The sequence below is a fragment of the Mustela erminea genome, chromosome 5, assembly GCF_009829155.1.
Source record: "Mustela erminea isolate mMusErm1 chromosome 5, mMusErm1.Pri, whole genome shotgun sequence".
NCBI classification, from domain to species: Eukaryota; Metazoa; Chordata; class Mammalia; order Carnivora; family Mustelidae; genus Mustela; species Mustela erminea.
The window spans coordinates 62,127,600-62,155,271 of record NC_045618.1 but is presented as its reverse complement, the minus strand read 5'-3'; the positions used below and the strand labels follow the sequence as shown (position 1 = coordinate 62,155,271).

At 42.4% G+C, this 27,672-nt stretch overlaps 2 protein-coding genes across 7 annotated transcripts in view; one reads left to right on the top strand and one right to left on the bottom strand.

Annotated features, from left to right (window-relative positions):
* NUSAP1 (nucleolar and spindle associated protein 1) overlaps positions 1 to 12,190 on the bottom strand; it is a 34,426-nt gene extending 22,236 nt beyond the window's left edge. For both annotated transcript variants that reach the window (XM_032343336.1, XM_032343337.1), the window contains exons 1-2: positions 11,800 to 12,190; positions 5,442 to 5,510 (exon numbers count right to left, since the gene is read on the bottom strand). In XM_032343336.1, coding sequence (XP_032199227.1) covers positions 5,442 to 5,510; positions 11,800 to 11,904 — 174 coding nt within the window. In that variant the 5' untranslated portion in view covers positions 11,905 to 12,190. The remainder of the gene's footprint in view (positions 1 to 5,441; positions 5,511 to 11,799) is intronic.
* A 24-nt stretch (positions 12,191 to 12,214) lies between these two features.
* Positions 12,215 to 27,672, top strand: OIP5 (Opa interacting protein 5). Of its 5 annotated transcripts, none has more exons than XM_032343343.1 (5): positions 12,215 to 12,555; positions 12,805 to 12,871; positions 17,905 to 18,027; positions 20,870 to 20,951; positions 27,129 to 27,672. In XM_032343343.1, the coding sequence occupies exons 1-5, from the start codon at positions 12,234 to 12,236 to the stop codon at positions 27,222 to 27,224; spliced, it is 690 nt and encodes a 229-aa protein (XP_032199234.1). In that variant the 5' UTR covers positions 12,215 to 12,233; the 3' UTR covers positions 27,225 to 27,672. The 5 variants fall into 5 exon arrangements, with proteins under 5 accessions (XP_032199234.1, XP_032199231.1, XP_032199236.1 ...); XM_032343340.1 differs by having other exon boundaries at positions 12,215 to 12,687; XM_032343345.1 differs by lacking the exon at positions 17,905 to 18,027.

Sequence of the window (27,672 nt, the reverse complement as noted above, 5' to 3'; positions counted from 1 at the left end):
AGAGACGCAGTGAGAGAGGGAACACAAGCAGGGGGAGTGGGAGAGGGAGAAGCAGGCTTCCTGCTGAGCAGGGAGCCCGATGCAGGACTCGATCCCAGGATCCTGGGATCATGACCCGAGCCAAAGGCAAACGCTTAACGACTGAACCACCCAGGTGCCCCAAAAAATAAAATCTTAAAAAGAAAAAACAATCACACTTAATAAGCCCAGCTTAAAAACTAGGCTAGGAAAGAATTCAAAGTTTTCTTAATGTGAGTAAGTAAGCAAATTAGCATTAATTTTCTTTTGAATATACACAAAGCAGAGTACTAGGCAGTATGTTCCAATAATTACAGCTAATATCACAACTTCATTGGCATATTTATATGGGTTATCTTACTTATCCCTCAAAATCTATATGATATGCACTAACATTATCCCCAGTTCACAGAGAGGCAAGTTGAGGCTTAGAGAGTCTAAAGTAACTTGTCCAAGGCCAGAATAAGAGAGGAAGGTAAGAATGACACCACTACTAACAGAAACTAAAAGAGCTCCATTATTAGAACAGAGTGGTACAAGGATCAGATTATCCCAAATAGACTTGCTTATGTAAGAACACACTGTTTGATAACAGTTGCACTTTATAATAATGGGGGGGGGAGACTAGATTCATGATTCAACGCATGATGCAGAGAAAATTAACTCTGCTTATCTTTTTGGTAGGAGGAGGGAAATGAAACTTGATTGTTTTTTCACACACAAATGCAATCTTGATGGGTCAAAGGTATTTTTTTTTTCTTTTTAGATTTTATTTATTCACTTCAGATACAGAAAGATCATGAGAGGGGGAGAGGCAGAGGCAGAGGGAGAAGCAGGCTCCTCGCTAAGCAGGGAGCCCAATGTGGGGCTTGATCCCAGGAACCAGAGATCATGACTTGGGCCAAAGGCAGATGCTTAACCAAGTGACTGAGCCACCTCGACACCCCTGGGTAAAAGATTTAAATGTAAAAATGAAACTATGGAAGCACTAGGGAAAAAAGTAAGTGAGTAATGATCATGAGTATGAGGAAGGCCTGTCTTCAGCACATTGTCTTACCTACACAGTATAGAGGAGAGGTTTGATTTGCTTCTGGTGTTTTTGTTTTTACACTAAATTCTAATCAGGAGCTGATCTGAAATACACCTGTGGCTAAAAAAAGTAAAGAAGTACTGAAGAGATTCTAATGGAAAGCAGTTGCTTCTCCACCCCAGCCCTCCCATTTCTAGGGCTTCCTTTGCTTTAGGTGGTCACTTACAGATCACATGGGTTTTGCCGGGGTTGGGGGTGCCTATGCATTTGTGGCTGCAGCAACTGTTTTCAGTGCCTATCATGGGCTACAGTTTAGCTCACTGGTCCCACGCTCCTCTCCCATCTTCCTCCAAGAGCAATGTACCCCTTCACTCTATTACTTTTGCTCCCTAAGGGACTCTGAAACCTTTACATCTTGTCCCACACCTACACAAAGCCTCCTGTAAAATCTAATTACAGAATCCTTATACTTTCCTTCACCTCTTGTCCTCCTTTTTTGCTCAATGTCATCTATTCTCTAACTTGTTAACATTTACAGCTTGTTATATAACCTTAATTGAATCATCTGTGCCGTGTCTGTGTAGCTTGATTCTAGCTGATAAATCATTTAGTTCTTGAAAGGCTTTTTTTTCTTAGAACTTTTTGTTTGTTTTCTGGGTCATCTGGGTCTCCTTTAGGGTCCTCTTTTTTTTATCTTCAGCTCTCTCCCACTGCAGCCTGCCCCTCAAATGTCTGGTGACTGTTGGCTGTCTATCCTATTTCAAAAAAACAAGGCAGACTTCATCAGAGGCTTGAATGTGTGGCAGGGCCTTATCTGGCAGGACCTGATCCACTAGGGTCCTTACTTGAGGAGGAGGCTGTTATACAAGGGAGCCACTGAATGCCAGAAGACAGAAGCCGGAGCTCGATGCCATCAAATTTCCTTGCAGAGAAGCCTTCCAATATTCTACCTGGTCCTCCTGGTGCTCTGCGTGTGGCAGTGGTGGGTAGAGTGCTTTGTATCCTATTTTTACTCCACTGCACCCTGCCTGGACCCCACCCTCTGAGAGCTGACTGAGCCGGCCTGGAGTATGAGGAGTTCTATCTACAACTATTTGTAAAAATCTCCTCAAATGACTCACCCATATATCCTGTAATAAGAGCCACAATATAAAATAAATGTGGAAGTCCAAGAATAATGAGGCTCAGAGAGCAGAACAGCAGATTTTAGACGAGGCAAAATACTGCAGAAGTGACACAGTTGCAAGAGATGCAAGGTCTAGGATGAAGAATGGCAAGGAAAGGTACAGGAGCTAAGGAACGACAAGAGCATGGTACAGCACACCGAGCTGCACCTGTGAGTTCATTGCAAGTGACAGGTGAAAACATCAGTTCAAAGGTGGGGATACAGGGGGCGCCTGGGTGGCTCAGTGGGTTGGGCCGCTGCCTTCGGCTCGGGTCATGATCTCGGGGTCCTGGGATCGAGTCCCGCATCGGGCTCTCTGCTCAGCAGGGAGCCTGCTTCCTCCTCTCTCTCTCTCTGCCTGCCTCTCTGCCTACTTTGTTCTCTCTCTCTCTCTGTCAAATAAATAAATAAATAATCTTTAAAAAAAAAAAAAAAAAGGTGGGGATACAGGAAAGGAGAAAGATGCTATCTGGATCCTGCTTCCCAACTCCCTGGAGAGGCATGGTGAAGAAAAAGAAGCTGCTTCCACTATACAAGCAACACCCTCAGGTTACTCGTACCGTTGGACTACAGGGACACTTTTAAAGTGCTTATTTAGCCCTCCTGCAGGGACTCCCTATTAGAAGAGGGCAGGACAGGTCCCAGACTGTCCTGTTTAGATGTCTGTTAGCACAGTCCTGAATATCACTAGTTTTAATCCCATGCACCTTAAACACAGGCTAGTCTGGGAGGCGGACAGTGATCAGGGAGGTGTTCATTCCCAATGCACCGTGATGCACCTGTAACAGACTTGCCTAACTCCGAGACTGACGGAGGACCCCTGGTACAGACAAGGTAGTCCTTGGAACACAGCCAGACGAACCCACATACCAAGCTGCTCCAACTCCTACAGTTAAGGCTGACCCGAAATGCAAGAATAAGACTTCGGTAAGGTGTGATGTCCCACTCACTCAGATAGGACCAACACCTGTGCATTCCCTATGGGAAGATTTGGGGGGGTCTAGAAGTTTACACATCTGTCATTGGTAGCATCAGTGATCTCTTTGCTGTGCACTTGGGCTGTGTTGACTCCCCCTGCAGCTTTAGAAAAACCAACTCTTTTTTGTATCAGGTCTTCCCATCTAAGCTCACTATTGAGGGGCACTTGGGTGGCTCAGTTGTTTGAGCGGCCAGCTCTTGAATTCAGCTCAGGTCACAATCTCGGGGCCCTGGGACTGAGTGCTGCTTATTGGGGAATCTGCTTAAGGATTCTCTTTCCCGATCTCTAACTCACCCCCTGCACACACTTATGTACACGTTTCTCCCTAAAAATAAATAAACCTTTAAGCCCACTTTTTTTTTTTTTTCAAGATTTTATTTGAGAGAGAGACAGCATGAGCAAGAGAGCACAAGCCAGGGGTGGGGAGTACAGAAGGAGAGGGAGAAGCAGACTCCCCACTGAAAGGGAAGGCTGATGTGGGGCTCGATTGCAGGACCGCGGGATCATGATCCCAGCTGAAGGCAGACAGTTAACTGGCTGAGCCACCCAGGCGCCCTAAGCTTACTATTTAGATCCAACACTTAGGAGTTCTTTATCTAACTGAATTTGGACTATCATGCTTTTGTGAAATTTTTTCAAAATGGAATGGCCCCTGAGATGTTAAATTTGAAATATGATAGATAGGGGATGATTTTACTCTATTAACTACTAATTAACTATTAATTACTCTATTAACTACCACCCAAACTAAAGTCTTGATTTCAAATGGCACTAATCACCTTTTTTTTTTTTTTTAATTCATTTGAGAGAGATACAGAGACAGAGAGAGCACAAGCAGGGGGAGAGGCAGAAGCAGACTCCTGCTGAGCAGTGAAACTGACATGAGGCTTAATCCTAGGACCTGCAGATCATGACCTGAGCTAAAGACAGACGTTTAACCATCTGAGCCACCCCGGCGCTCCTTAATCATGTGTTCGTTCTTTTCTTTCTTTTTTTAAAGATTTATTTATTTGACAAATGGAGATCACAATAGGCAGAGAGGCAGGCAGAGAAAGAGAGGAGGAAGCAGGCTCCCTGCTGAGCAGAGAGCCCGACACCGGGCTCAATCCCAGGACCCCGGGATCATGACCTGAGCCCGAAGGCAGAGGCTTTAACCCACTGAGTCACCCAGGCACCTCTTAACCATGTATTCTTAATCATTAAGAGAGTTAAATATAAAAAGAGAGATGGAGATTTAGTTGATATAAAATCTTAAAGCTAGAATTCAAAATTGATCCTTTTTTGTTGTCTATTTTAAGTTAATTAAACCTGGAATCACAAGAATTTTGCTGTACATTTTTAATTTTTACTTATGTTTATTTTTTAAGTAGGCTCCACACTCAGCATGAAGCCCAGTGCAGGGCTTGGAACATGACTCTGGGATGAAGACCTGAGCTGAGATCAAGAGCTGGATGCTCAACTGTCTAGCCATCCAGGCACCCCAAAAGAATTTTGAGTATTAGCAGTTTTAAATGTTTATAACTTGGAATATAAAGATGATAAAGACAGGGGGAGGTAGTAGCTAGATTCTCAATTCATATTTACATTTATCTCCATTTCCAGATAGATAATGAATGCTCTTCAAAGCACAGGGCCTTAAGGCCTTTCTGGATTTTCCTCTCTTTCAAGTTTAGAATCCTCACCCTAACGCAGCATCTGTGGACTAGGTCAGGCCCTGTCAAAACCTGAGGCAGCCATTACAGCCCCCTCCCACCACTCTGGTTTCCGGAGCACCACAAACCACTCTCACAGGCCCTACTTCATTTCGTTTTTGTAACATTCAATTCAGTAGAGCAAGTACTGTCTCCATTGTAAAGAATAGGAAACTAAGAATAAAGGCATTTCAGTTTTCCAAGATCACATAAAAAGAAATGACAGAACTGCTACTTAACGTGGATTTTTTGGGCTTCAAATCCTGTTCCTTCCTTGCTCATTCCAAGCTAGCTCTTGTAAGGTTTGGCAACTAGTAATTCATAACCTTTACATTTTTATGAGAACATCTTATTCAGCAGGTTACTCACTACTAGACAGGGTTTTTTTTTTTTTTTTTTTTTTAAATAGCAAATAGTTATTATCAAAGGATTTATTATTACTTAAAATGATCTCTTTGGGGATAAATAGCATGTCATCATTGGTTGTGTTTACTGCTATTAATTAAATATGATTGTCTTAGTATTTAATAGGTGGTAAAAAATATATATATTACTTACCTGATTCTCATTTTCTTTTTTTGCCTCATGTTTAAGGTGGGCTTTCAAGGCTTTTAACAACTTGTCTGCCTGCAGGAGAGTTCAAGACTTTATCAGTAGGGACAAAAAACAAGTAAGCAAAAAAGATAGATTATTAACTTTCCCGTTTTTGAGGATTATTATTCTCCTGTTCTAGTATTCCTTAAATGTCCTCTGGGCAGGCTCCACAGAAGAATGGGGAAGTTAGACAGGTTGAGAGGCAATGACAACAGATACCCTGGGCTAAGCGCCAACATAAGGATACCCAGGCTGTTCTGCAGGAGACAGCTGGGCTCGGCCAAGGTCTAGACAGCCGGGATAGACTTGAGCAGGTAACTGGACACACCAGTTCTAAGATGAAGACATGATGTTTGCAGCTGCTGAGGTCTGAAGGATAAACGGGGCAGAGGTGGCCACAGGGAAGGGGTAAATTGCCTGGGAAGGAAAGAAGGAGGGTAGAGTTTGGGGAACTCGAGTTCAGTGTGGCTGGAGCATGAAGCTGCTCAGGGAAGGGGAGGGAAGACACTGGAGAAAGTGGGCAGGGGCCGATCCTGCCAGACCTTGTAAGCCTGTTAAGCATAGGAGCTTTACCCGCAAAGGGCAGCTTTGGAAGAGTCTAGTAGTGCCAGAGAGTGACCAGTTCTGCATTACTCAGAATGATCACTCCAGCAGGACCACATGCAGGATGCACTGGATGACAGAAAGGCAGAAGCCAGCAAAACAGCTGAGAAGCCAGGAGAGGAAACCAGGAAGGACTATGGCCTGAGCTAGAGCAGGACTAAGGCAATAGGGACAGATTCAAAACCTTTTTAGGAAGTCAAGTCAGTATGAAGACAGGGGTTGAGGAACAGTGAAACCGTATTACACCCAGCTCCTGGCTTGGGCAGCTGATGTAACATGGTGGGGATCTCTCAGACCAGAATTCCAAACACAGGCAGGCTTGAGGGGGGGGTTGTGGTGGGAGGATGATTCCAGGTCCCTGGGGGAAGGGACTCCTAGTTTCTCTTTTCACCCTGAGAAACCCTTCCTTCCTGAGAAATACTAATCTGATTGATTAGTTTCTTGGGCGTTTGAAAGGTCAAGCGTATTGGTTGGCTTGTTTTTTCCTATTCTTCCACTCAGGAAGCTGAGAACCAGATATTTCCTTCTCAGTGTGGGCCCAGCCACCACAGCTCATGCCATTTACCTTTGACCAGGTGTCCAGGAGAGAAAGGCAGGGATCCGGATTTGGTTTGGGGCGTTAGGGGACAAAAGAGGCTGTGCTTAGGGTGTGAAGCCCATCCCCCAGCCGGTTTACCAGTATGCCCTGCGTCAAGGTCTCAGGCACCACACCAGCTAGTAATAAAGTGGTTTTTATTTTCTACTGCTGTTGCTCCTTGAATGTCTCTTGGGGCCTTCTCTGTGAAGGGGGTCATTGGTAGGGCAGAATTCAGGCACTCTTGGTTCTTCAATCATTTTTTTCATCAACCACTTCACTGAGGTATGATCGACCTACAAACAGCTACAGACATCTAATATACACAATGGCATGTGTTTGGTGATAAATATATACCTGTGATACCATTACCACTGTCATAATCTTCTCTGTCACCAACAGTTTCCTACCACCCACTCTGCGTTTTGTCTTTTGTTTTGTTTGTTTGGTTTTAAGAACCCTTCATGTAAGACGACAGCACATTTTTTTTTTTAAAGATTTTATTTATTTATTTGATAGAGAGAGATCAGAAGTAGACGGAGAGGCAGGCAGAGAGAGAGAGAGAGAGAGGGAAGCAGGCTCCCTGCCGAGCAGAGAGCCCGATGTGGGACTCGATCCCAGGACCCTGAGATCATGACCTGAGCCGAAGGCAGTGGCTTAACCCACTGAGCCACCCAGGTGCCCACGACAGCACATTTTTAAGTAGGCACCATAAAGGGGTGCCTGGGTGGCTCAGTGGGTTGGGCCGCTGCCTTCAGCTCAGGTCATGATCTCAGGGTCCTGGGATTGAGTCCCGCATCGGGCTCTCTGCTCGGCAGGGAGCCTGCTTCCCGTGCTCTCTCTGCCTGCCTCTCTACTTGTGATCTCTCTCTGTCAAATAAATAAATAAAATCTTTTTAAAAATTAAGAAAAATAAGTAGACCATACAGTCATGTTAATCATAGGCTCTATATTGTACAGGTTTCCAGACTTAAAATACCACAAAAACCTCATCAGACATGTGACAATGATGAAAGGTGCCCATGGCAGAGCCAGGTGAGAGCATTTATCAGGTTCAGTGCTCTGGGTGAGGCTCATGAGGGCCAAGCAGGAAGTACAGGTGTTAGGATTAGCAGGTCAACAAGCACTGATCACACTGCATACGGTTCCAGGCATAGGAGAGACAGTGATGAGCCAAAAACACAAGGTCTCCACTCTCTAGGAACCTCCCATGGTGGGCTTGTCTATTAATGAAGCTCAAAAAATGATAGGATATCAGGGGCTACCAGAAAATTAACCTGGGGACTGGAGGACCCTGACCCTGAGTTAGGAGGGTCAGGAAAGGCCTCTCAGAGGTGGTGACTTTTCAATGGAGATGTGAACACGAAGAAGAAGCAGGCCAAGATGTGGGAAAGAGCATTCCAAGTAGAGGGTGCACCAAGGCCTGAGGTGGGCTGGTGAATTATAAGGATAGAAGGAAGCCAGTGTCGTGGAGAATGGTGATGGATGCTGCTTCGGGCTCCCTGCTCAGTGGGGAGTCTGATTCTCCCTCTCCCTCTGCCTCTCTCCCCTGTTCATGCTCTGTCTCAAATTAAAACAAACAAACAAAAAAACCTTTAAAAAAAATGTCAAGTCCATAGGAAAGTTGAAATAGTATAATAAACAATTTTATCCTCCCCACCTAGACTCAGCAATCATTAACAGTCTCATGGTAGTTCTATAGTAACGTATTTCTTGCCAACTTATTTGAAAATAAGTTCCAGCCAACATCATACTTTCCCACTAAATACATCAGCCTCATCTCCCAAAAACAAGGGTTTTTCTTACATAACCTCTAATAAGTTATCATACCTAGGAAATATATTAATTTCCTAAAATCCTCCGATATGTATCCCTCAAATTTCCTCAACTGCCTCAATTTTTAGTTTTTTTTTTTTTTTTTTTTTAAATTCCCCTTCAAATCAGGATCAAACCCAGTTTCTCACATTACATTTGTAGGAGTCTGGATTTTATTTTAGGTGTGAGGCAAGTCAATGGCGGGGGGGGGGGCACTGAGCAGAAATAGTGGCGTGTTCAACGTTTCAAATATTGCCTTGATTACAAGAGAGTAACTACCCGGAGGCAAGAAGAGGCAGGAGAGCCGCAGACAGGCTGTGGCCTAGGTCTGCAGCACTGGTGATGGTAAGCAGAGGTCAGATTTCAGGAGTGAAAAGTGGTGAAAGTGGTTTAAGCAAATAAGGAAGATTCAAACCTGCCAAACAGCAGGGTTGGACAGAGATGTATCACAAGCTTTGGAAGATGCAGAGCCTTGTGGCCTTGGTAAGAGCTGTTTCAGTGGAAAAGAACAGAGAAATCGAGCAGAAGACGAAGGACAAGTGGTCAGGAGAGGTTTTTTTGTTTAAGATGGGGACTTTTTAAAAGATTTTATTTATTTATTTGACAAATACAGATCACAAGTAGGCAGAGAGGCAGGCAGAGAGAGGAGGGGGCAGGCTCCCCGCTGAACAGAGAGCCTGATGCGGGGCTCGATGCCAGGACCCTGGAATCATGACCTGAGCCGAAGGCAGAGGCTTTAACCCACTGAGCCACCCAGGCACCCCTAAGATGGGGACTATTAAGACTTGATAGCATCCTTTAGGGAATTGAGCCAGCTGAGCAGGAGAAATTGATGTAGGGGAGGAGCTAAGTGCAGGTACGCAAGCCCTGGAGGCGGCAACAAGGATCCCTGGCACAAATGGCTAGGCTGCCCTCAGAAGAACAGAAAGTACAATGGGACAGCTGGGGGATGGCCTGAGGGTTTGATGGTAGAAAGATGAGGAAACTCTCCGCTAACTCCATCTATTTTTCCAATGACCTATGAGGAAAAGTCATCAAGTGAGGGAAGGGAGCCAATGTGAGAAGACAGCACTTAATTGTTCTCAAAAATGGGAAAGTTAATGACTACCAAGGAAGCATATGGGATCAAATGCTCATTTTATGATTTATGGTCATAAATATAAGTTTAAATAGAAATTCAGTCAACAAGCTTAGGTGATTTTCTCCAGGCAGGATCAGCTGGTTGGGTACAGAAAGGGGGGGGGCACATAAATGTAACACTATTATTATACCCAACAAAATGAACAATACCTTTATTTATTTAAGATTTTATTTATTTGACAGAGAAAAGGTCACAAGCAGGGGCGAGTAGCAGAGGGAGAGGGAGAAGCACACTCCCTGATGAGCAGGAAGCCCACAATACCTTCACTTAATAACTAGTTCAAGTTTAATTTTCTTCAATTGTCTCAAAACCATCTTTTTTTTTTTTTTTTAAAGATTTTATTTATTTATTTGACAGAGAGAAATCACAAGTAGATGGAGAGGCAGGCAGAGAGAGAGAGAGGGAAGCAGGCTCCCTGCCGAGCAGAGAGCCCAATGCGGGACCCGATCCCAGGACCCTGAGATCATGACCTGAGCCGAAGGCAGCGGCTTAAACCACTGAGCCACCCAGGCGCCCCTCAAAACCATCTTTCTACAGCCGCTTATAATAAAGCCTTACATGGTCACATTTTTCTGGAAAATAGGTACCTCTCAAAAAGTCTTTATTGCCCACTGTGTGTCAGATACTGTGTGCTAGGTAGGTAATGGGGTCTGTAGTGACCAGAAATACTTCATTCACTATTCCACTCTGAAAACAAGGGATAAATTGGCTAACCCAGATCAGGTTCCTCAAGAGAACGAACGACAGGTGGGGCTTTTAGAAAAAGATCTCTGTTGCAGTGACTCTTCAGAGACCCAAATAGTTGTAGGGCCTTAATGTTTATTTATTTATTTGATAGAGAGAGATCACAAGTAGGCAGAGAGGCAGTCAGAGAGAGAGGGAGAGGCAGGTTCCCTCCTGATCAGGAAGCCAGATGCGGGGCTTGATCCCAGGACAGGAGATCATGACTTGAGCCCAAGGCTTAAACCACGGAGCCACCCAGTTGCTCCATGCAGGGCCTTAATGTTACCAAGAGCTCTGAATACAGGAAGCCTCCACTGTAACTCTCTTGCCACTATTTGGAGCATTATTCTAGTACTGCCAACAAGTGACTGAAAGTAACTATTTAGCATCTCCCATATACTGCAGTTAGTGTTGTAAAGACCTTCCAAGGAGTGTGGCTGAGACTTTTTTCAAGGAATTTAACATGTAGTGGAAAGGATAATGTAATACACAAATAACTACAGTGTAAGGTGAAAGCCTGCAAACGCTCAAAGAAAGTACCTGACATTGGGGCACCTGGGTGGCTCAGTGGATTAAGCCACTGCCTTCGGCTCAGGTCATGATCTCAGGGTGCTGGGATAGAGCCCCGCATCGGGCTCTTTGCTCAGCAGGGAGCCTGCTTCTCTCTCTCTCTCTCTCTGCCTGACTCTCTGCCTACTTGTGATCTCCCTCTCTGTCAAATAAATAAATAAAATCTTAAAAAAAAAGAAAGAAAAGAAAGTACCTGACATTAAACAGCTTTAAAAGCACACAGGATCCTGAGATTACTAGGATGGACCTGTGGCCAAGGGACTGAAGCGGAGGACATGAAGAGTCAAGTCAGTGATACTTCTGTTGGACTCTTAAGAGCAGTTGGAAATTATTAATGTAAATAAAGACGACAGAGAAAGAGGGGAATCTGAGGCCAAAGGACCAAAGTTAGCAAACAGTACATTACCGCAACGGTAATCACAAAAGAATGATCGTTCTAGGTCAGGCCTGAGTTATAAAAATCTATCCACGAGGTGGTCCTCTTAAAGTCATCCTTTCTTCCAGATCCTCCAGTAAAGTATTAAGAGATTTGGGGCTCATTTACAGTTCACAGGATTGTGACTGTTTCGAATTTCCCAGAAGCCAAAGCAATTACTTCTGCGACTGCCTAACGACCTGAATTAGAGCATCCCTGAGTTTTCAGGGCGTGCATTTCCTAAATTAATTCCAGAGTACTTCCAATTAACACCAAACCGAACAAATCCTTTTGAAATCAAGGCCTATGTGAACCCTCAGAAAAATCAGCCTCAAAATAAGGTGAATACTATGGCCCCCTCTCCGTTTTGCGTAGTTGGAGGAACAGGAGGCTCAGTCCCCGGGGTGGTACCCGTTCCGTCCCTCCCCACCATGTCTACCGGAGGCAGCTCACACAACCCCGCCCGCTACCCGCTCCGTACCCTCAGGTTAGCCCGGAGGCCCAGATTCTTGGCTAGGATCTGAAGGTCGCTGTACTTGAAGGAGTCCAGCTCCTCAAGGGAGGACACGGCCCTGGCGAGCTGCATCAGGCGACCACAGTGAGGACTCGTACTCCACCTTCTGCAGCACAGCTCAAAACTCTGGCGCCACTCTAAGCGTTACCAAAACCGAATTTTCTAGAGAGTTTAAATTGAAAATGCTGCATTTCTATTGGTTAAAAATACTCCGAAGGCGGGGTTTCCTGGCGTTGACCAACAGAAACGAAGATTCTTCTCGCATCTGACGCACGTTTTCCCCCACCCCTCAACAACGCTTTGGGGCGGAGTCCCCGGCTCACGATGTCCAATGAGGAAGCAGGAATCGTGCTTGGGCGGGCCAGGTACGTGTTCGAAGCGGAGGCGCGGGCTGCGGAAAGATGGCGGCTCGGCCGCGGCGGCATCGTTCGCGGTGTGCACAGCTTCCGGGGGGTGATTTTTGTGATGCCGCTAAGAAAACAAGTGACAAACACTCTTGTACGACTTCTATGGAGTGGGACACGCAGGTAGTGAACGGGTCCTCGCCGCTTGGCCCCGCAAACCTGGGGACAGAGGAGCTGCCATCTGGCCCGCGGCTGCCGTCGTGGCTGCAGCCTGAGAGGTGCGCGGTGTTCCAGTGCGCGCAGTGCTACGCGGTGCTCGCTGACTCTGTGCACCTCGCCTGGGACCTGTCGCGGTCCCTCGGAGCCGTGGTCTTCTCCAGTGAGTGGGGGCAGAGTCTGAGGAAAGCGGAGGAGGGCCAGAGAGGGGGTTCCCGCTTTCTCACGGGGCCGTCGAGAGCGAGTGGTGAAAAAGACTGGGGGGAAGATTTGGAAGGAAACCCCTTTGCCAGGGGTGAGGACAACTTTTCATGATTTTTGTGGCCAAGATGAATCTATCTGTAGCGGGTACGTTTTCCCTTTCAAAGCTTCACCAGTACTCTTTCCTTCTGACCTGTGTTTGTCTTCCTAGGAGTCACAAATAACGTGGTTTTGGAAGCTCCCTTCCTAGTTGGAATTGATGGTTCGCTCAAAGGCAGGTACGTACGGGGAGCTGGATTCTAGTCCCTCACTTAGTAAGACCGAGGAGCGTGGAACAGACATGCACAAGGGGGAAATTGTTCTTATTTGCGCCAGAAGAGAAGTTTATTTCGTTCTTACAGTGAATTTGAAGGATGTCTCTTTTACCTATTTGAGACTTGTAGGAACTTGATGTGTTAATGAAATGGCAAGATTGTATTTGTGTGTAGATTTTATGATCTTTCTGAGGGCCACATCTCTAATGGTTTGTGTAGGTTAACTGAGGCTAAGAAGGTTATGTCTAGTATGGGAAAAGGGAGAAATGTACCTTTTGGTGTATAGTGAGAATCATTATAAACTGCAGTCCTTTGAGATAACTAGGACTTTTAAATATGCATTTTACTTGGAGTTTGTATTAAGCCATGGTAGGAATATTTCGGCTGTCATCTAGCGAACCTAGGGAAGAACACAAGTTGAATGTTAAAGACTTGAATACTGCGGATAAACTTTGCATCTATTCTGTGCTGTGATCTACAAGTGACAACGAATTGCTCAGTGAATTATTACAAGGCTCCTTAATTTTGAGCGTTGGCTTTTACAGCACAATAATTCATTCTGACCTCAGTTTTAGGATTAAAAAAGGTATAGGAATTCTTAGTTGCTTTACTCAGTAACCAGAAAGAGTTTTACAGTTCCTCTTTCCCAACTGAAAGACACTAGCTGTCCTTACCAGAGTGTCTTTCCACCCAAAGGGAACAGGGAGGAAAAGAGTGGTGGCTTACTTGTAATTGGGTTATTTGGGCCAGAAGCAGAAGCTCTCTAATTATCTTTCTTAGAATAGAATAATGCATCTAGACACATACTGTCCAATACTGTAACCATTAGCCACATGTAGCTGTTGAGCACTTAAAATGTGGCCATCCTGAATTGAGAAATACTGTGAGTGCACAATACACATTGGATTTTGAAGACTCTTCCTTTTTTTTTTTTTTTCCTTAAAGATTATTTATTTATTTATTTGACAGATCACAAGTAGGCAGAGAAGCAGGCAGAGAGAGAGGAGGAAGCAGGCTCCCCACTGAGCAGAGAGAGCCTGATTTAGGGCTGGATCCCAGGACCCTGGGATCATGACCTGAGCTGAAGGCAGAGCCTTTAACCCACTGAGCCACCCACGCACCCCAAGACTCTTCCTTTTTTAAGAGATTTTGTTTGATATATAGAGAGAGAGTATAAGCAGGGGGAGCAGCAGGCAGAGGGAGAAGCAGGCTCCCCACTGAGTAGGGATCCTGATATGGGGCTTGATCCCAGAACCCTGGGGTCATGATCTGAGTTGAAGGCAGACACTTAACTTACTGACCCACCCAGGTGTCCTGGATTTTGAAGACTTGATACAAAAAAATTAATAGTTTAAAAACATTGATTACATGTTAAGATGATATTTTTTATATATTAGGTAGTATAAAATGTATTAAAACTAATTTCACATGTTTCTTTTGAATTTATTTTTAACAGGACTAATAGAAAACTTTAAATTACTTATGTGGCTCACATTTTATCTCTACTAGAATTACTGATCTAGATGGTTTATAAAACACTGGAGGGAAATTCCAAGTATTTGTGTACTTTTAGAATTAGGAGAGCCATGGGACTTGGCAGGAAGGGATTTATTACCAAGAAATGGTTCATGTGATTATAGAGGGTGAGAAATCCCAAGAGCTGTAGTTGGCAAGCTGGAGAGACAGGAGAGCAGTGGTTTAGATCTAGTCCAGGTCCCCTAGTTTGAGAACCAGGAGAGCCAAAAGTGTAAGTTCCAGTCCAAAAGCCAGAAGGCTCTAGACTGAAGAAGTGCCTATATTTCAGTTCAAGTTTAAAGGCAGGGGGAAAAAACAATGTATCAGCTTTAAGCAGTCAGGCAAGAAGAATTTCCCCTTACTCCTGACAGGGTCAGCCTTTTTGTTCTATGCAAGCCTTCATCTGATTATGAGGGTCACCCAATTGGGGAGGACAATCTGCTTTACTTAGTCTACTGATTCAAGTGTTAATCTCATTCAGAAACATTCTTATAAACACATTCAGAATAATGTTTGACCTAATAACTGGGTACCATGTAGACTATAAAATGTAATCATCCCATGTTAACTTGGCACCCATATGCATCTCCTAAAACCATACTCAATCTCCAAATAAAGACAGTTACAAGGGGTGCCTGGGTGACTCAGTGGGTTAAGCCTCTGCCTTCGGCTCAGGTCATGATCCCAGAGTCCTGGATCGAGCCCCTCATCAGGCTCTCTGTTCCCCCTCTCTCTCTGCCTGCCTCTCTGCCTACTTGTGATCTCTCTCTCTGTTAAATAAATAAATAAAATCTTTAAAAAAAGAAAGAAAGAAAACACACTAACCCTTTCTCTAGAAAAGGAATTAAAGTCCTTAAATAATGTTTATATTTCTTTCATTTATCATAACTTAAATACTGTGATATAAAATTAATAATACTTAAATAGAGGGGCACCTGGGTGGCTCAGTGGGTTAAAGCCTCTGCCTTCGGCTCAGGTCATGATCCCCGGGTCCTGGGATCAAGTCCCTCATCGGGCTTTCTGCTCAGCAGGGAGCCTGCTTCCTCCTCTCTCTCTGCCTGCCTCTCTGCCTACTTGTGATCTCTGTCAAATAAATAAATAAAATCTTAATAAAAAATAATACTTAAATAGAATTATATTGTTTGATATAATAGTATGATATAAAATATGATTTATGTTATATAAAAAGGGAATAGAGAAGAACAGAGATAAACACTCAGACTACAAACCTACTCATAGGGGCACCTGGGTGGGTCAATGGGTTGAGCCTCTGCCTTCTGCTCAGGTTGTGATCTCAGGGTCCTGGGATCGAGCCCTGCATTGGGCTCTCTGCTCGGCAGGAAGCCTGCTTCTCCCTCTCTCCTGCCTCTCTGCCTCCTTGTGATCTCTGTCTGTCAAATAAATAAATAAAATCTTTAAAAAACAAAAGCAAAAACAACCCCCCCCCAAAAAAAACCCTACTCATAACAAAGGAGGAAATACTCATGGCAATTACAGTATTCATTTCTGTAACTAGTCATTTGGTCATAGCTATATTTGTAACTACCTTCTTTGACTGACTATCTGTATCCCCTTTTGCCTTCAGCAAGCACACGCTGGCCATAGTTCCTTAACCGGTGTGGTAATGCAAACCTTCATTTTGAAGGACTTGAGCCATTAGCAGACTAATATTCAATGAAATATATTATATTACACACATAAGCATAATTTTGAGATTTTTTTCACATTTCTGCCCTGTGCCATAAATTAGTTTCTGTCAGACATTTTTCTATAAGTACTGTGCTTTATCTGGTACCATTAATTGCTATCTAGGGATTAATTAAAATTAATGCAGCCTTATTTCATGGCTTGTTTTCGGATTACTGTATTCACAAAAATACAGTACTATATGTGTGGTTCAGGACTCAATTTGCCAATGAATTGGGATACTGTATTGCTTGGTCCTTTTTAGTATCCATTGACGTGAATCTTTTTTGTTATAGTCATATGATTTTATACTCTATTGATGCAGTTTTACTGCATAGTATGTTTATACAAATAATTTTTTCCCTTACCAAACCATAAAATTGTTTTCGGGGATGTCTTGCTGGTTCAGTTGGAAGAGCATACAACTCTTGATCTCGGGGTTGTGAGTTTGAGCCCCATATTGTGTGTAGAGAGTAAATAAATAATTTTCAGTACATGCCTGATGAAACATAATTAATTTTTTTCTTAAAACATTTCTTTGGGGGCGCCTGGGTGGCTCAGTTGGTTAAGCAGCTGCCTTCGGCTCAGGTCATGATCCCAGCGTCCTGGGATCGAGTCCCACATCGGGCTCCTTGCTCAGCGGGGAGCCTGCTTCTCCCTCTGCCTCTGCCTGCCGTTCTGTCTGCCTGTGCTCGCTCTCTCCCCCTCTCTCTCTGATAAATAAATAAAATCTTTAAAAAAAAAAAAAAAAAAAAAAAAAAAAAAAACATTTCTTTGAAGTATTTGGGATGCCTGGGTGGCTCAGATGGTTAAGCATCTGCCTTTGGCTTAGGTTATGATCTCACAGTCCTGGGATCCAGTCTTGTGTTGGGCTCCCTGCTCACTGGGGAGCCTGCTTCTCCCTTTGCCTGCCACTCCCCGTTTGTGCGCATGTGCGCTCTCTCTCTCTCTCCCTCTCTAACAAATAAATAAGATATTAAAAAAACAATAAAACATTTCTTTGTAGTATTTGGGTGTGTTTTATGACCAGCAGATATGGTTAAGTGATTTACCCAAGTAGTGTAACTAGAATCATTACCTGTTTCCTCATCTAGTAATCTTTGAGAGGGTAAAAGAAAAGAAAATAGGTGGCTTGGTAAGGTAATAGCATTTTTGTTTTTTCTCTTTTGGTATTTTGTCTGGGTATTTTTAAAAAATATTTATTTATTTATTTGACAGACAGTGATCACAAGTAGGCAGAGAGGCAGGCAGAGAGAGAGGGGGAAGCAGGCCTTCCGCTGAGCAGAGAGCCCGATGTGGGGCTTGATCCCAGGACTCTGAGATCATGACCTGAGCCAAAGGCAGAGGCTTAACCCACCGAGCCACCCAGGTGCCCCTGTCTGGGTATTTTTTTAAGTTAATTTTTTGTTATATCTGCAAAAGAAAAATCCTGATTTGAGTTTGATTAATAAATATTTTAGTAAATCACAATCAACACGATTTTTTCTTAAGCTAGGGTTGGTTGAACTGTAGCTAATTTATATGTTCATGTTTAGTTTTATATGTTCAAATGTTAATCTGATTAGTTAGCTCTTTTTTCTCCTTTTCAAATGTAAATTATTCTATAAGTGACAGTTGTACATCCATAATAATCTAGGATGTAATTATATGAAAAGCTGAATTAACCTTTCTTGAATATGACATTTCTTTAGTCTCAGTCCTATTATAGCACAGTTTTTAGGAGAACTGGTTCCAGAGACTGGTTATTTTATATTTCTTCTCTGATTTTCTTACCAATATTCTGTTTTTCACTCCAGCACTTACAACCTTTTGTTCTGTACTTCCTGTGGGATTCCCATTGGTTTCCATTTGTATTCTACCCATGCTGCTCTGGCTGCCTTGAGAGGTCACTTTTGCCTTTCCAGTAACAAAATGGCATGGTGAGTTGACTTAGATATTCTTTATCAAGTATATTTTAAAAGGGCTTCCAGAATGTTTGTCCCAAAGAAAATGGTAAAGCAAGGCAGTGGGACCAAAATATAGTTTCATAACATTATGCTCATTTTAGATGTCTTATAATCATACCGTGTCTTAATAAGCTTACCATCAAATAAATGAGAGGATATTCTTTTGTTACAGAAACTTCTGGAAGCTAAGTTTTTTGCAAAATAATGTTGTAATAGATACTTACTAGGTTTATGCCCAGCCCCTGTTTTCTTTCCCTGTAGAGTGGGACCTTGTGGCCACGTTTTTTATCATGTGTGATACCACTCCTAGGTGATGGGATCAAGAATGAATACCTGACATAAGCTAAGCCAACAGATTTTCTACTCTAGGAATTTGAAGGAAGAATCCAGAGACACAGGTCATTTGTAGATGTTAATGGGGCTGAAGTTGGGAAGTGAAAGCTCAAGGTTTAAGGTTGCTACTTTCTATGTTATGCATGTAGATGGGTGAAATCTTATCTGCAAAAAAGACTGAAGCTGATGGTTACCCCAAAAAAAGTAAAAATAGAATCAGATAAAGTACCATACTTGTTCCTTCTTAGGTAGTACTTTGGATATTTATCTTCCTAATACTACTATCACTTAAGCTTTTTTTGTTTATTATAACAAACTGGAACATCTATCTTAGTCTTTCCTTGACCATTAAAAACAAAAAACCCAAAAACAGCCATTGATGACCTAGTTTGTGCCAGTCATTACACTTACCTCACTGAGTTCTTAATAGAAGAAAACTGGGACTCAGAGATGAAGGAGCTGAGATTTTAACCTGTGTCTTATCTTCAAAGCTCATTTTCGTTTCATTAAACATAGAGTATTCTTTTTCTCATTTAATGTGCTTAGATCAGTGTTTCTAGCTGAGCTATGTATGACTAAATAATAAAACTCATAAGTAAAGCTTGTCCTTCATTCATGAGGTTGTCCAAAATGCATTATTTTGTTCACTGCAAATTTTCTTTTTTTGCTTCACTGCAGATTTTCACCAGGAAATATATACTTGAAATGGATTGAAAATTTACTTTCAATCAATTTCTTCTTAAATAATTTTTTAAAGACTTTATTTAAAATAAATAAATTTGATAGAGTACAAGTAGGCAAAGAGGCAGTTAGAGGGAGCAGGAGAAGCAGGCTCCTCACTGACCAGAGAGCCCAGTGCAGACTTCATCCCAGACCCTGAGATCACGACCTGAGCCAAAAGTAGAGGCTTAACCCACTGAGCCACCCAGGTGCCCTTAAATAATTTCTATCTAAAATTAAATTTAAAGGGGGGGGGGAGGTATTTATAAATGTGTGCTATTAGTAACCTCAAATCTTCTTTAAAAACAGTTACAAGTAGTTGTTCCAGTTGAGCTCTAATTGATTTTTTGCTTAGGGAAGTTAAGTTTGTTGTAAAAAATTTTTTTAATATAAATCTTTAAAGTATAATAGGAATTTAAGTAATTTCTTAAGCTTTAAAATGAGGAGTTGTACTCAGAGGTCAGTATATTCTTTTTGATTAAGTAGAAATTAGGCAAGTATAGCTAGCCTGAGTCTGGGAAGATAATAAATCTATGTCTGTGTACATCAGGATGAATTGCTAGCAAAAGAAAACGAGACTGACAGTGGATTTAAGAAGTAAGGCTTGGGGTGATTGGCCACTCCAGGAGTCCTCCAGTGGCTCAGCCACAATAGGGCTCTGGATCAGCATCTCTGGTTCTCTTGGCCTTTTCCTCTTGGGTGCTACTGCAGTTATAAGTGTTATATCCATAGCCAGTACCATCCCCAACCAGAAGGAAAAGGACATGGGAAGTGGGAACAGAGGGAATAGTCTTATTTTATCATCAAAAATATCCTTATTATTGGCCAAAACTATGTCACATGACATAGTGGGAAAGCAAATATGTGAGAGAAAGGAATAAGATTGCGGCACTTGGCTCAGAACAGTTCTGATTCATGTCCTATGATTGAGCATACTACTTCCTTAAATAAAATCTGGGTTCTGGGTGCCTGGGTGGCTCAGTCAGTTAATCTGCCTGCAGCTCCGGTCATGATCCCCAGGTCTTGGGATTGAGTCCCACATGGGGCTCCCTGCTGTGTGGAGAGAAGCTCCCTGCTTCTCCCTCTGCCTCTGCCTCTCTTTCTCTGTCTGTCATGAATAAATGAATAAAATGAATAAAAAAATAAACTCATGAATAAAATGAATAAAACAAAATCTGAGTTCTGTTAACAACAAAGAAGTTAGGAATGGCTAATGGGGTAGGCAACCAACAGTGTCTGTCACCATACGATTACTTTTCTTCTAACCGCTATACAATTTACTTATTCATGTGACCTGGTTTATGTGTTTGTCATGGGATAATTTTTTTCATGTATTCCCAGCTGGCAAGGAGTGAGATGAGACACACAGTCTCAGATGATTTCTTTTTTTTTTTTTTTTTTTTTTTTAAAGATTTTATTTATTTATTTGACAGAGAGAGATCACAAGTAGGCAGAGAGAGAGAGAGAGGAGGAAACAGGCTCCCTGCTGAGCAGAGAACCCGATGCGGGACTCGATCCCAGGACCCTGAGATCATGACCTGAGCCGAAGGCAGCGGCTTAACCCACTGAGCCACCCAGGCGCCCTCAGATGATTTCTTAATTGAGAATTTGTTTTTCCTACAAAATACAATATAAATGTTGAAATGAAAATCTGTAAGGAGACTGTCTTTGCCTGACATTAATTTAGAGGACAAGTTTGGTTCATTGATTATCTTGTATGTAGTATGATACTAATATTTTCTCTATATATTTTTCTATCCAGCTATCAGTTAAAAACAAAAGCCATCGTAAATGCATCTGAGATGGACATTCACAACTTGTCTCTACCAGAAAAAGTTGCAGAGGTAAAATTTCATGATGGTTGGATGTTTCTTGTAATACAGGCATACCTCAGAGATGTTGTGGGTTCAGTTCCAGACCAGCACAGTGAAATAAATACCTTAATACAAAGCAAGTCAGATTATTATTTTGGTTTCCCAGTGCATATAAAAGTTATGTTTACACTATACTATAGTGTACTAAGGGTGCAATAGCATTATGTCTAAAAAAATATACATACCTTAATTAAAAAATACTTTATTGCTAAAAATGCTAACCATCATCTGAGCTTTTGGGGAGTTGTAATTTTTGATCATAGATCACCCTAATAAATATAACATTAATTAAAAATTTGAGATATTCTGAAATGAGACAGAGCCATGAAGTGAGCAAATGGTGTTGGAAAAATCATACCAATAGACTTTCTCACACAAGGTTGCCGCAAAGATAATGTGTAGAAAACACAGTATCTTTCAAGTGCAATGAAACAAAGCACAAGAAAATGAAGTATGCCTGTATAGACAACTCTTGACAGTTTATTCCAAAGAATATGGTGGTGATGAAATGGTGTAATACTCCAATTATCCTTTATGCCTGCTTTGACATTCCTTATTGAATTTTTTTTTTAATATTTTGTTTATTTGACAGAGGGAGATAGCAAGAGAGGGAACACAAGCGCAGGAGAGCTGGAGAGGGAGAAGCAGGCTCCCCGCAGAGCAGGGAGCCTGACATGGGGCTTGATCCCAGGATGCTGGGATCATGACCTGAGCCGAAAGCAGACATACCACAACTGAGCCACCCAGGTGCCCCTCCTCACTGAATTTGAACACAAAGCCAGATACTGTAAGGTCCAGTTCAGGAGGAAGAAGGAAGCCGCTTAGCTCCTGTATGTCCCATACTTTTCACCTCTGTGCTGGAAATGGACACCATTATCTTTCTTAGATTTGTCTGTCCTTTCTTTCTTTCTCTCTCTTTTTAAAAAGATTTTATTTTATTTATTTTTTTTTTAAGATTTTATTTATTTATTTGACAGAGATCACAGTAGGCAGAGAGGCAGGCAGAGAGAGAGGAGGAAGCAGGCTCCCTGCTGAGCAGAGAGCCCGATGCGGGGCTCAATCCCAGGACGCTGGGATCATGACCTGAGCCGAAGGCAGAGGCTTTAGCCCACTGAGCCACCCAGGTGCCTCTAAAAAGATTTTATTTTTAAATAATCTCTACACCCAACGTAGGGCTTGAACTTAAACCCGGAATCAAGAGTCATAGCTCATTCTGCCGAAGGAGCCAGCCAGGTGCCTCAGATCTGTCCTCTCCGTAGGCACTTCATGTTTACCTGTCTCAGTAAAGAGTGGTGAAACATCAGGAATTCTTGTTAAATGGATTTTCCTAGGTGGTTGGTAGTTTGGAAGTTGAAGAAAGCAGCTTTGTTTTGGTAGCTTACTAGCCTCTCTTTCTAGTGGAGGAAATTTGACTGTAACTGTACTACCTCAGAAGAACAACCTTAGAATTTACTGTTCATTTTGTTTTTAGTATTGTTAATTGTTTATTCCTTGCTCATTATACATTTTGTAACCAATGGCATGTATTTCCCAAAGTTTAAGTATCTTTTAGGACAAGGGAAGAATGATTTTTGGGAGTATTGTTTTGCTAAGCTCATGAAACCATGTTCTAAGCCAGGTGTTGACAAACTTTTTTTCTTTTCTTTTCTTTTTCTTTTTTTTTTTTTTTTTTTAAGATTTTATTTATTTGGGGCGCCTGGGTGGCTCAGTGGGTTAAGCCTCTGCCTTCGGCTCAGGTCATGATCCCAGGGGCCTGGGATCGAGTCCCGCATTGGGCTCTCTGCTCAGCAGGGAGCCTGCTTCTCCTCATCTCTCTCTCTGTCTGTCTCTCTGCCTATTTGTGATCTCTCTCTCTGTCAAATAAATAAATAAAATCTTAAAAAAAAAAAAAAAGATTTTATTTATTTATTTGACAGGGAGAGACACAGCAAGAGAGGGAACACAATCAGGGGGAGTGGCAGTCAGAGGGAGAAGTAGGCTTCCCGCTGAGCAGGGAGCCTGATGCAATGCGGGGCTCCATTCCAGGACCTTGGGATCATGACTTGAGCAGATGGCAGATGCTTAACTGACTGTGCCCCAAACTTTTTCTATAAAGGACCAGATGACAAATATTTTCAGCTTTGTGACCATTCATTCTCAAGTACTTAACTCTGCCCTTGTAGTGCAAAAGCAGCTGCAGACAATATAGAAACAGATGAGTGTGGGTGGGTTGCAGTAAAACTTTATTTACATAAATGGGCAGCAGGTTATCCAGTCACCGTGAGCCAACTGTCGCTCTAAGCACCCAACCTGATGAGAGGGGTCAGGAACTATTTTCATTGTTATGGGAGATAACTTCTAGAAGGGCAGCCTGAGGAACTCTGTGGCCACTCCACCCCAGCAAAACTGCTGTAACTGAATAAAATTACAAAGGAAACAACCATTTTAAGCCTTAAGAAATTTTCCTCAAGGCATAAAGCAAGTGAAAAGATATTTATTTATTTACGAAAACCTACAAAACCTCTGTAAGAATAGTGAAACCTGTGGCATTTGAGCCTGCTCCCTCTTATGCCTCTCTATCTCAGAAGAATGGAGGCTCTGAGCAGCTGTAGCCAAGAACACAGGGATGGTTTTTACTCTAGCTTCCAGCTGAGGGGTGTGATATCTTCCCAGGAGGGGCAGGCTCTCAGTAATTCTCATCAGACGCTCTGTTCCTGTCAAAAATGGCCGCTTAACAGGTGCAAGTTCTACCACTGGCACAGCAGGCTAAGTACTAGGAGTCCATTCACCCTTCCCTCAGGTTACTTATAGGGCAGAGGTGTCACAATGGCCGAGGTAAGCCAAGAACAGAAGTTGGCGCCTATACCCAGCACTCTGCTTGTAAAGCGAGGGTGTCATTCCCAGAGACACTCCTAGGCTAAGAGGCAGATTGTAAAAACTGCTCCCCCACCACACTGCTGTGGTGGAAACTGCTGCCCAAAACAGTGGAGATTTTGAGGTAAGCAATTAAGAGGAAGCTGATAGTTCCATGATAGCAATAAGCTAAGCCATAGATTAGTTAGAAGGTTACCGGACAGAATCAGGGAAGAGACAGCCAAGAAAAGCCCTCTTGGGGTAAGAACAGTAACAAAAAGAATGGCTCCGGATCTTTTAAAGACTACCCCTGCAAATGCGGGGAGGGAGGTCCTGAATTTAATTGGATTAGACTGAGCAGTTTCTGTCCCAAGGCATTGTCAAAAGCTCCAGGGCAACAGTCCAGCAATTAGTGAAGGTGAATAGCTGGACACAGATCAGGGAAGATCAAGGAGACACGGAAAGAGCCTGCTGAACCCAAGTTCTTCCAGGTGACTGCACATGCTTAAGGTTCTGTTCTCTGAGGACTGACAGCAGTCTCACATGGTGGGGAAGACAGGTATCACTGAATAGCCTAGCCCACTCACTGAAACAGATAGGAAGACACAATAAGCTGAGGAATGGGTATTTAGTATCCAGAGTTGCTGTAATAAGTTATTTAAAATGTCCAGTTTGCAGAGTGCCTTGCTGGCTCAGTTGGAGGATGTGTAACTCTTGATCTTAGGTTTGTGGGCTTGAGCCCCATGCTGGTTACTTAAAATAGTAAAAAAAAAAATTTTTTTTGCAAATATCCAGTTTGCAACAAAAAATGAGAAAACACTCAAAAATCAGAAAACACTCAAAGAGGAAAGTATGACCCATATATGAGATAAAAAGCAGGCATCTAAAACTGCCTATGAAAGGGTCCAGATATTGGACTTAGCAGAAATAGGTCCAAAAAACTAAAGGAAACTGCTTAAAGAAGTCAAGGAAGGTATGATGACAATATCTCATCAAATAGAGGATATTCTTAAAGAGTTAAAAATTACAAAAAAAGCACCAGTTGGGGCACCTGGATGGCTCGGTTATGCATCTGCCTTCTGCTCAGGTCATGATCCTGGAGTCCTGGGATTGAGCCCCACATCAGGCTCTCTGCTTAGCAGGGAGTCTGCTTTTCTCTCTGACCCTCCCCCTTCTCATGCTCTCTCTCATTCTCTCTCTCTTAAATAAATAAAATCTTAATAAATAAAAATTAAAAAAGTTGGATATCCTGAAGTTGAAAAGGACTATAACTAAAATGACAAATTCACTAGAGGGACTCAACAACAGATTTGAGTTGCCCGAAGAAAGAATGAGTAAACTGGAGATAGATTAATGAGATTATGGAACCTGAAGAAAAAAGAATGAAGAAAGATGAACTGAATTTAAGACATCTCTTGGGCACCATCAAGCATGCCTAAATATTCTTTGATAAAGGAATACATACCAAAGGAGTACAGAGAAGTAAGAAGGATATTCAAAGAAAAAATAGAAAAATTCCCAGATTTGATGAAAAAACATTAATTTACATATCCAAAACCTCAACAAGTCCATGTAGGATAAACACAGAGATACATACCCCAACACATCATAGTAAAAATGAGGAAGAAACAAAATCTTAAAAGCAACAGAGAAATGATTTACCATATCCAGGGGTACTCCAATATGACTAAGAGGTTCTAGAGTTACCTATTTAATTTAAGCAGCATCTCTTGAATTTTATTTTTGTATCCTGTGTGATAATAAAAAGATTTAGTGTATGGTGCAATTATGTCAGAAATAAGATTTTTGGAGGTGCCTGGGTGGCTCAGTAGGTTAAGCCTCTGTCTTTGGCTCAGGCCATGGTCCCAGGGACATGGGATGGAGCCCCGAATCAGGCTGTCTGCTTAGCGGGGAGCCTGCTTCCCCTTCTCTCTGCCTGCCTCTCTGCCTACTTGTGATCTCTCTCTGTTAAATAAATAAATAAAACCTTTAAAATTTAAAAAAAAAAAAAAGATTTTTTGTTGTTAACCTGGTTTCAACATAAGATTGTTATTCGTAATTCTATATTCAGTGATAACTTTATTTCCTAAGCATATGTTGTATGCTAAATGCCATTAAGTTTGGTTCTTGATTTAAGTAGAACTAGCTATAGTTCAAAAGTTCAACAGAATTATAGTTCAATAGAATTATTGAAAATTACCTATTTACAACAAACACAGGTTGTTCTTTTTTTTTTTTTTAATAAACAGGTTTTTTTTTTTTTTTCTTAAAGCTTTTATTTATTTATTTGAGAGAGAGAGAGATCACAAGTAGATGGAGAGGCAGGCAGAAAGAGAGAGAGAGAGAGGGAAGCAGGCTCCCCTGCTGAGCAGAGAGCCCGATGCGGGACTCCATCCCAGGACCCTGAGATCATGACCTGAGCCGAAGGCAGCGGCTTAACCCACTGAGCCACCCAGGCCCCCAAATAAACACAGGTCCTTAACCCAACAACCAGGGCTACTTTTGAAGGCCTTTAGCAGAATATTGAAGAAAGGCATTTGTTACTGTAAACAAAGAAGGAAAAAAGTTAGATTTTTGCTACTAGAAAAGGAGGGGAAGACTAGTTGATGCTGCTCTCCACAAACGTTCTTACCTGCCTTATTCTTGTCTTTCTTCCTAATACTTGCCATTTAGACGTGGTGAAAAGCCATAGGAAGGAAGGAGACAGAAGCAGTGATGCTCAGCAGTGGCTGTCTTTTTTCATATGAAACTTTGTATCTGAGGATCTTACTGTGCTCTGGATTTGTTACATGAAGTTCTTTCAGAAATAGGAAAAGTGTATTTATGTAATGTGTTCAGACATTGCCAGTTCTCAATCACAAGTTTAAAAAAAGTGGCTGGGAGGGGCACCTGTGTGGCTCAGTGAGTTAAAGCCTCTGCCTTCGGCTCGGGTCATGATCCCAGAGTCCTGGGATCAAGCCCCGCATCGGGCTCTCTGCTCAGCGGGGAGCCTGCTTCCTCCTCTCTCTGCCTGCCTCTCTGCCTACTTGCGATCTCTGTCTGTCAAATAAATAGATAAAGTCTTTAAAAAAAAAAAAAAGTGGCAGGGACACCTGTGTGGCTCAGTTGAGTGTCTGCCTTCGGCTCAAGTCATGATCCCAGGATCTTAGAATCCAGCCCCACATCTGCTCTCAGCTCAGCAGGGAGCCTGCAACTCCATCTCCCTCTGCTTGTGACTCTGCCTACTTGTGCTTGCTCTCTGTCAAATGAATAAATAATAAAATCTTAAAAAAAAAAAAAAAAAGATGGCTGATACCTGTTCATTTTCCTTCTCAGCTGAAAGAGAAGATAATGTTAGCACATACTCAATTATATTCACTGATGAAGATTCTGAAGGAAGTAACTCCGGACCAGCCCAAGTCAGAAAACTGATCCAGAATTAAAGCTTAAGTATCAGGTTCAGGCCTTTTTACTATCTTCTATCAACGGGTGCTATTTGATCAATTCTCAAGAAAGATCGGCTTCAAGAAGGGATGGGAACTGTGGTTTATTGTGCTTACCTCTAGGCTCATTTTCCAAATGATTTGAGAAGCTGCTTCTTAAGATGAGAAACTAAGGAAGCTTCTGTCCAGATTTTATAGCTATTTGCCTTACGAACATATTAGCTTGTCAATGTCATAAGTACTTATTTCTGAAAACCTATTTTACTGCAAATTTAGATTGATTAGGAAGCAATGTCCTGTGAATGGTCTGATATAAAGATGCACGGTTGTTAGGAAAATAGAGTTGTATTTAATGTTGACTACTGTTGGGGCGCCTGGGTGGCTCAGTGGGTTAAAGCCTCTGCCTTTGGCTCAGGTCCTGTGGGATCGAGCCCCGC

Coding starts and splice junctions, on each gene's coding strand:
- OIP5 (XM_032343340.1), top strand. CDS start 12,234: ATGGCGGCTCGGCCGCGGCGGCATCGTTCGCGGTGTGCACAGCTTCCG. Junction 12,688..12,804: donor AGGAAACCCCTTTGCCAGGG/GTGAGGACAACT, acceptor TTGTCTTCCTAG/GAGTCACAAATAACGTGGTT. Junction 18,028..20,869: donor TCCAGTAACAAAATGGCATG/GTGAGTTGACTT, acceptor TTTTCTATCCAG/CTATCAGTTAAAAACAAAAG.